Genomic DNA, 9481 nt, shown 5'->3' with positions numbered 1-9481 from the left:
CGTCCTTCACTGACGTCGCTCCTCCTTTTATGCCTCCGGAGCTCCTCCGTGAGAGACTCGAGGCCGGCACGCCTCGCAGGTGACGCTCATTACCACTCGCGTCACCGGCCTCGCGCCGTTCCCTCACGGCTCTCGCCCGCACTGGTCGCCACATGTGTTATCTATTCTTTTGTGCTCAAAGAGAGTGTTTTATTTAAAATCACCATCAAGAAAAGCATTTAAATTATTTTTATTTTATTTTACAAACGCATTTGCAAGACACTACAGACTTAATAACAAAAGGATCATTCATTTTAAAACTTACAATTTTCACAGCTGCATTACATTACAAAAAAGTGTCCATATTGTCCATTTCCCAGTGTCGTTTGATCAATAGTCACCCAAATCTGTCTAATACTTTCTGCAGCATGCAGTGTGTTAAAGCACAGAGGCTTAAAATAATACATGCAGTGTTTTGCAAACTCTGGTACAGTAAATGTCTGGTTAAAGTAAAGCCCTACAGCCACCAATATTTATTTATTTATTTTATTTACATCCTGTTGTTTAAGTGCTTCTCAATCCAGTGGTGATCCGTACACTTCAACCTCACACAGTGTAAGATACTCTGTCCGTCCTGGAATAACAACATTAATGTAACGTCCTTCCATCCCATCACAATCAAAAGAGGTGGAAAAACCAGGAGAAATGGAAGAGACCGTAGCACACCTGAAGAAAGAGTGAATAAAGCATCTTGAGAAACTCTGAACCGTCAAAGCAAAACTCAGGACTGCATCAAGTCAAACTAGTTAAACGCAAATGAACAAAATAAACAAAAATGTACAAAATCCAAATGACACTGTACCAAGTTATATGACACATTGCAGACTGCAGTAATCCAGAGAACTTCTTCTCAAAAGAGCCATATTAAGATAAATTAATTTACCTGGGATTATTATTGCCATTGTTGTCCAGACTGTTTCCAATTCTGATTTCTGCCCCATTTAGTCTTCCAGGAACACTGTCTAATGTGTTTGTAATTACCACTGAAAACACTTTGTGCTTTTTCAGTAAGTCCAGTCTCCACCAGGGATTGAGGTCTGCTTTAGTGTGTGTACAGGATCCACGACCGAAAACACCATCTTTGTTCCCATCAATGGCATTGAATGCAAAAGCATTTCCATGAAGGGAACTCTGTGTAGCTACTCCTCCTAAAGCCACATTTTCACCTACAACAACAGATGGTTTTCACATCAATTCATAATTTTGGATAAATGACTAATCTTAGTCTAGAAATGAAGATTTTTAAGAATAAAGTTGTTTTATGATATTTCTGTTATTGACTATAAAGATTAGTGAGTGTTTCTCTCTTTGGATTGTTTATTTTTATTAGTGCCAAACTGATCAAATCCTGATCATAAATGTTCATATTCTCACCATCAGGAGCTGGATAACCGTAAACCTCAAGCTCACAGAGAGTAAGAACCTTAGCAGGACCAGGTATGATCACATTGATGTAACGGCCTGAAATGCCTTTTTTCCATTTGAAAGTGAGGGATCTCCCACCTGGAATGGATGAAATCTTTCCAGACCTGTATAAAATGACAGCATATGGACAATATTTGATTTCATACATATAACCTCATCACATTATTCTTTAAGAGAATCTCCTCTTGAAAGGTTTTCTTACAATGGATTGCTGTTGCCGTTGTTCAGCAGAGAATTTCCAATGTGTATCTCGGCTCCATCAATCCTTTCAGGACAGCAGTCTTTTCTGTTGGTGATAGTTATGGAGGTCACTATGTACTGGTCTAGTAAATCTAACCTCCACCATGGGTCATCTTGCATTTCAGTAGCAGTACAGGATCCATGTTCATAATTTGAGTCACGATTTCCATCAATAGCATTACTGGCATGACCATTTGCTGACCAAGGATTTCCAACCAGGTTTGACTGTGTGGCCTTGCCATATAAAGCGAGATTTTTGCCTAAAATTGATAAAGCATAGTCAAAATGTGTAATAAAAACAAGTAAATGGATAGATCAAAATAATAATAATAATAATAATTAAAAAACATTTAACCATATAATGTTTAATTTTTGACTTAAGTGATTATTTCTCCAGATTTATTTATTTATTTATATTTTTGACAGTACATTTCTGTACAGATGTATCAGTCTATAGCTGTAAAAAACAATTTTACACTTCCACCTTTATTGCCAAGGAGAAAAATCTGTTTTAGACACAGTCCTTTTGGGACATTATGCCCCATTAAGTTTTTTTTTTTTTTTTTTTAAATATGAAATGCTATCTAAAAACATCTTTCGCACTATAAGATAAGCATTTTCAGTAAAATGTAAACAATTATGATTTCATAAAACAACAATAAACACTTCGTAATAAATAAAAAAGGGAACATGCAAAAATATCAAACCATAGTTTTGTCCAGAAGACATTTATTGAATTGTATAAAAGTACAACATATAAATCATAGGTGACAACTTGCCTTGATAAAAATATGACATGTTCAGTCATCAGTGTTTATAATGTCTGTTTAACTGAAACTATCTGTAATTTTGAACTTTACCTTTAGCTGTTGTTGTGTCTGTAAAATAAGGCATCACACAAATCCAAAGTAGGAAAAACAAGTGCATTTCCATTATCCTACACATGGAAAGGAAAATAAGTAAATAAGTTAATTACAAAACTGATAAGTGTTGTTAATTCTATTTATGTTTATAATCTGATTTCATATAGTTTTACTGTGAGAGTTTGTTAATATTTAACAGAATGTAACTGAACTTTCTAATGATTTAATTTCATAGGCAATTAAGTAAATTGAGTAATTCAAATTATAGCATGCATATGAAAACATAATCTGACATTCATTTTTATTCTTTTAAATAAAAAACTCACTCACCTGTATTTTATAATGTACAAAAATAATTTTTTCTCATAGACAAGATGAAGTTTACTCTATGGGCAAAAAGAGTTCATCGCCCTTTAAATATCAAAAACATCAGTGGACAACAATAAACACACGGCAACTTTTAAAGGCCTCGATGTTTTATCTAAACAGGTCATCTGAGATAAATGTGTTTTACCACAATTGTGATAAAATATCTATGGTTTGTTTGTTGAGCTTGCAGTAACTTTATAGAAACAGACTATGTTTTTTATCTCTCTTTGGTCATTTCAGCTCATTGAAGTCATAAAGGTGCTGTGCATTTTATTACAGTGCACGAATTCACCACCTTTCCCTTCCATACAGTATATGCAACTTCTGGCTCTGTGTGTCCCACTCTGAGTCTAGATTTGAGCAATTTATTACATGTGACCTTTAAACAATCTGTAAAAATGCATGAAAAAACTGAGCAAACCAACAGATTCACAAAGCCTGTCAAAATGCCAAATTACAAACTATATTGAAACCATAAAGTCTACTATAATATAACATACAGTTTATATGCACTTATAATTGTGTTTACAGTCCTGTGTGTTATATTCTTTTGTGCTCAAAGATATTGTTTTATTCAAAGTCACCATCATAAAGAAAAGTGTCTTCTGCACAATAGCAGGTCTAGTTTTGCTGCAAAACGCCTTAGTTCTGTACACTTTTATATTTCCCTGCAAAGCAGAATATTATTTATTCAATTATTTTTGGGATGTATGGGTTTGTATGTTTTTTTTTATGTGACTTTTGCAATTATTTTGATTTTTCCAAATTTTAATTTTTGTATTTTGTATTTTACAAACACATTTGCAAGACACTACAGACGTAATAACAAAAGGATCATTTATTTTTACAACATACAATTTTCAAAGCTGCATTACATTACAAAAGTGCTCTTTGATCAATAGCCACCTAAATCTGTCCAATACTTTCTGCAGCATGCAGTGTGTTAAAGCACAGAGGCTTAAAATAATACATGTAGCGTTTTGCAAACTCTGGTACAGTAAATGTCTGGTTAAAGTAAAGCCCTACAGCCACCAATATTAATTTATTTTTTCTTTCATTTACATCCTGTTGTTTAAGTGCTTCTCAATCCAGTGGTGATCCGTACACTTCAACCTCACACAGTGTAAGATACTCTTTCCGTCCTGGAATAACAACATTAATGTAACGTCCTTCCATCCCATCACATTCAAAAGAGGTGGAAAAACCAGCAGGAATGGAAGAGACCGTAGCACACCTGAAGAAAGAGTGAATTAAGCATCTTAAGAAACTCTGAACCGTCAAAGCAAAACTCAGGACTACTGAAACTGTACCAAGTTATATGTCTCATTGCAGACTGCAGTAATTATGAGATCTTTTCTAAATTCTCTAAAAAGTCATATTAAGAATTCATTTACCTGGGATTATTATTGCCATTGTTGCTCAAACTGTTTCCAATTCTGATTTCTGCACCATTTATTCTTTCAGGAACAGCATCTAATCTGTTTGTGATTACCACTGAAAACACTTTGTGCTTTTTCAGTAAGTCCAGTCTCCACCAGGCATCGAGGTCATGCATACTGTGGATACAGGATCCATGACTATAAACAGCATCTTTGTTCCCATCAATAGCATTGAATGCAAAACCAATTCCATAGAGGGAACTCTGTGTAGCTACTCCTCCTAAAGCCACATTTTCACCTACAACAACAGATGGGTTTCACATCAATTCATAATTTTGGATAAATGACTAATCTTACACTCTAAAAAATGCTGGGTTAAAAACAACCCAATTTGGGTTGAAAACGGACAAACCCAGCGATTGGGTTGTTTTAACCCAACTGTTGGGTTAAATGTTTGCCCAGCCTGCTGGGTAGTTTTATTTAACCCAACTATTGTTTGAAAATGACTATATGGCTGACTTAAAATGAATCTAAAATTAAATGAAAATGTTCATTTATTAAACATATTAATAAATGTTAATTTTCAAGATATTTTGGGTTAATTTTAAGTAAGCAATACTGTAATTTTTAAACAATAGTTAAGTTAAGTAAAACTACCCAGCAGGTTGAGCAAACATTTAACCCAACTGCTGGATTAAAACAACCCAATCGCTGGGTTTGTCCATTTTCAACCCAACTTGGGTTGTTTTTAACCCAGCATTTTTTAGAGTGTAGTCTAGTCATTAAGATTTTTAAGAGTTGTTTTATTATATTTCTGTTATTGACTACACTCTAAAAAATGCTGGGTTAAAAACAACCCAAGTTGGGTTGAAAATGGACAAACCCAGCGATTGGGTTGTTTTAACCCAGCGGTTGGGTTAAATGTTTGCCCAACCTGCTGGGTAGTTTTTATTTAAACCAACTATTGTTTAAAAATTGCTATATGGCTAGCTTAAAAAGAACCCAAAATAGTTGGGAAATTAAAAACCAGATGCAATTAGAGACAACAATAATACACAAAAGGTGCATGTTTATTAATAAGCTTTAATATTTTATAAATATAAATTTATTAATAAGCTATTTAATAAATGTTTATTGTTTAATAATTATTCATTGAACATTAATAAATGTTCATTTCCAACATACTTTGGGTTAATTTTAATTAAGCAATACAGTAATTTTTAAACAATAGTTTAACATTTAACCCTACTGCTGGGTTAAAACAACCCAATTGCTGGGTTAGTCCATTTCTTTTTAACCCAGCATTTTTTTAGAGTGCATAAAGATTAGTGAGTGTTTCTCTCCTTTGATTGTTTATTTTTATTAGTGCCAAACTGATCAAATCCTGATCATAAATGTTCATATTCTCACCATCAGGAGCTGGATAACCGTAAACCTCAAGCTCACAGAGAGTAAGAACCTTAGTAGGACCAGGTATGATCACATTGATGTAACGGCCTGAAATGCCTTTTTTCCAGTTGAAAGTGAGGGATCTCCCACCTGGAATGGATGAAATCTTTCCAGACCTGTATAAAATGACAGCATATGGACAATATTTGATTTCATACATATAACCTCATCACATCGTTCTTTAAGAGAATCTCCTCTTGAAAGGTTTTTTTACAATGGATTGCTGTTGCCGTTGTTCAGCAGAGAGTTTCCAATGTGTATCTCGGCTCCATCAATCCTTTCAGGAGAGTCTTTTCTGTTGGTGATAGTTATGGAGGTCACTACGTACTGGTCTAGTAAATCTAACCTCCACCATGGGTCATTTTGCACTTCAGTAGCAGTACAGGATCCATGTTCATAATTTGAGTCACGATTTCCATCAATAGCATTACTGGCATGACCATTTGCTGACCAAGGATTCTCAACCAGGTCTGACTGTGTGGCCTTGCCATATAAAGCGAGATTTTTGCCTAAAATTGATAAAGCATAGTCAAAATGTGTAATAAAAACAAGTAAATTAATAAATCAAACTAATAATAATAATAATAAAAAAAACATTTGACCATATAATATTTCACTTTTTCAATGATTTCAACTTCTGACTGTGTGGCCTTGCCATATAAAGCGAGATTTTTAGCTTTATGTGCATGTATTATTTATTGACACATACTAATAGATAATGAAAATAATTATTTCCAAGGAGAAAACAATTCAAATCAAAGTCCTTTTGGGATATTTTAGCCTTATAGTGAGGCATGTTATCAAGCTTTATTTATAATATAACTATAAAAATGTAAAGATTTACGTAAGACAAAGCAATTAACTAAATAATTTGAAGGCAACATAGAAAAATATGAAACTAGTGTCTACAATCTATTATGAGGCATGTCTGCATTACTGAAACAAGCTGTAAAATTTTAAACTTTACCTTTAGCTGTGGTCGTGTCTGTAAAATAAGGCATTACAAAAATACAAATCAGGAAAAACACGTGCATTTCCATTGTTCTGCAAGTGAGAAGTAAATAAGTTTAGAAAAATACCAAGCTTCTAAAACATTTTAGCTTTCTTTGCAATGTCTTTGGACATGGTGAAATCATTTAAAATCCACTTTATAATAGATTCACCATAAGAGTTGGTGTTAAGATTTAAGAGAATGTCATTAGATTAACTGAATTAATTTAATTTATAATTAAGGAAGAATGTCATGCAATGACATGCACATGAAAATGCATTTTGACAAGTATAATATGATCAAAGTAATTCATTGACATTGATTGATGAACAAGTTTAATTGACTCACCTTTATCTTAAAAGCTGAGGTTCTCCCAAAGACAAGACAAAGTTCACTCAATGGACAAAGCATCACCCTTTATATAACAAAAAACAAAGGGGCAAGCTAAAAAAAAATTTTAAAGGTGTGGATGCTTTATCTAAATCATCTGAGATAAATTTTATGAGATCTGTTTAATAATGATACATTTTATGAGATGTTGAGCTTGCAGAAATGTCTGCATGTTTTCTGGTCACTTAAAGATGATTCAAAAATTGAATTTACGGCATAGTTAAATAACAAGAGTTCAGTACATGGAAAAGACATACAGTGAGTCTCAAACATTGTTTCCTCCTTCTTATATAAATCTCATTTGTTTAAAAGACCTCAGAAGAACAGGCGAATCTCAACATAACACCGACTGTTATGTAACAGTCGGGATCATTAATATGTACGCCCCCAATATTTGCATGTTCCTAACATTATGAAAGGCATTAGACAAGGGCAGCCAGTATTAACATCTGGATGTGCACAGCTGAATCATCAGACTAGGTAAGCAAGCAAGAACAATAGCGAAAAATGGCAGATGGAGCAATAATAACTGTCATGATATCATGATATTTTTTAGTGATATTTGTAAATTGTAAAATGAAAACTAAAAGACTTTCAAATCACACAAGCCAATATTTTGCACAATAGAACATAGGTAACATAACAAATGTTTAAATTGAGAAATTTTACACTTTTATCCACTAAATGAGCTCATTTCAAATTTGATGTCTGCTACAGGTCTCAAAAAAGTTGGCACGGGGGCAACAAATGGCTGAAAAATCAAGACATTTTGAAAAGATTCAGCTGGGAGAATATCTAGCAACTAATTAAATTAATTGATATCAGGTCTGTAACATGATTAGCTATAAAAAGGATGTCTTAGAGAGGCAGAGTCTCTCAGAAGTAAATATGGGCAAAGCTGTGAAATAGTGTGTAAAAAGATTGTGGAATACTTTAAAAACAACGTTCCTCAACGTTGAATTGCAAAGGCAAATCTCATCATCTGCAGTGCATAACGTCATCAAAAGATTCAGAGAAAATTAGGAAATATCTGTGCATAAGGGACAAGACCGAAGACCTTTATTGGATGCCCGTGGTCTTCAGGCCCTCAGACGACACTGCATCACTCATCGGCATGATTGTGTCAATGACATTTCTAAATGGGCCCAGGAATACTTCCAGAAACCACTGTCGGTAAACACAATCCGCCGTGCCATCTGCAGATGCCAACTAAAGCTCTATCATGCAAAAAGGAAGCCATTTGTGAACATGGTCCAGAAGCGCCGTTGTGTCCTATGGGCCAAGGCTCACTTAAAATGGACATTTAAAATGGTTTCAAAGTGGAAAAGCGTTCTATGGTCAGACGAGTCCAAATTGGACATTCTTGTTGGAAATCACGGACGCCGTGTCCTCCGGGCTAAAGAGAAGGGAGACCTTCCAACGTGTTATCAGCGCTCAGTTCAAAAGCCAACATCTCCAAATACTGCAGCTATTACAACAGCATGGCTTCATCATAGAAGAGTCTGGTTTGCTGAATTGGCCTGCCTGAAGTCCAGATCTTTCACCTATAGAGGAAAATACATCAAAGACAGCCACAAACTCTTCAGCAGCTGGAAAGTTATATCAGGCAAGAATGGGACCAAATTTCAACACCAAAACTCCAGAAACTCATAACCTCGATGCCCAGGCATCTTCAAACTGTTTTGAAAAGAAGAGATGCTACACCATGGTAAACATGACCCCATCCCAACTATTTTGAGACCTGTAGTAGGGATCAAATTTGAAATAAGCTCATTTTGTGCATAAAATTGTAAAATTTCTCAGTTATCTGTGTTATATTGTGAATAATATATTGGCTCATGTAATTTGAAAGTCTTTTAGTTTTCATTTTATTCAAATTTAAAAAACACGCCAACATTTCCGGAATTTGGGTTGTAATAAAAACAGGTAGGCTCAGGGAAAAGGCTCAGTTTCCTCGAGATTTCAGTCTAGCCCAAGGAATGTTCAACTTTCTCTGGTTGGAAGACCTAACAGATCTGCAGGATTATGAACGGATAGTAAATCAGAGCTAGACCATTTGTGTAAGATGTGTAAGCTGCCCATGCCACACGCACTCATGCAACCCCATACCATCAGAGATGCAGAGATGCTAATAAGTTGCAAACTGGTCCTCCAGCTGTTCCTTATATGTACATTTAACTTTTCCGCCTCTTATTGCTACCTGTCCCAACTTTTTTGGAATGTGTACCTCTCATGAAATCCAAAATGAGCCAATATTTGGCATGACATTTCAAAATGTCTCACTTTCAACATTTGATATGTTATCTATATTCTGTGAATAAAATATAAGTTTATGA

The 9481-nt window shown here is 34.6% G+C and overlaps 2 protein-coding genes across 3 annotated transcripts; both read right to left on the bottom strand.

The window, feature by feature from the left end:
• Positions 1 to 3610, bottom strand: LOC137036165 (fucolectin-5-like). 2 transcript variants are annotated; one of them, XM_067410209.1, is made up of 6 exons: positions 2898 to 3610; positions 2565 to 2641; positions 1667 to 1964; positions 1414 to 1568; positions 923 to 1205; positions 1 to 705 (listed from the first exon to the last, which is right to left on the bottom strand). In XM_067410209.1, exons 2-6 carry the CDS (start codon positions 2635 to 2637, stop codon positions 555 to 557), a joined length of 960 nt encoding a protein of 319 aa, XP_067266310.1. In that variant the 5' UTR covers positions 2638 to 2641; positions 2898 to 3610; the 3' UTR covers positions 1 to 554. The 2 variants fall into 2 exon arrangements, with proteins under 2 accessions (XP_067266310.1, XP_067266307.1); XM_067410206.1 differs by lacking the exon at positions 2898 to 3610 and having other exon boundaries at positions 2565 to 2861.
• A 192-nt stretch (positions 3611 to 3802) lies between these two features.
• Positions 3803 to 7170, bottom strand: LOC137036175 (uncharacterized). Its single transcript, XM_067410216.1, has 6 exons — positions 7104 to 7170; positions 6732 to 6808; positions 5979 to 6273; positions 5726 to 5880; positions 4331 to 4613; positions 3803 to 4170 (listed from the first exon to the last, which is right to left on the bottom strand). Exons 2-6 carry the CDS (start codon positions 6802 to 6804, stop codon positions 4020 to 4022), a joined length of 957 nt encoding a protein of 318 aa, XP_067266317.1. The 5' UTR covers positions 6805 to 6808; positions 7104 to 7170; the 3' UTR covers positions 3803 to 4019.
• Between the last annotated feature and the right edge of the window lie 2311 nt (positions 7171 to 9481).

This window comes from Chanodichthys erythropterus, chromosome 2 (genome assembly GCF_024489055.1).
Source record: "Chanodichthys erythropterus isolate Z2021 chromosome 2, ASM2448905v1, whole genome shotgun sequence".
Classification (NCBI taxonomy): Eukaryota; Metazoa; Chordata; class Actinopteri; order Cypriniformes; family Xenocyprididae; genus Chanodichthys; species Chanodichthys erythropterus.
Note: the sequence above shows the minus strand (reverse complement) of the source record. Positions and strands in the feature narration are given on the sequence as shown.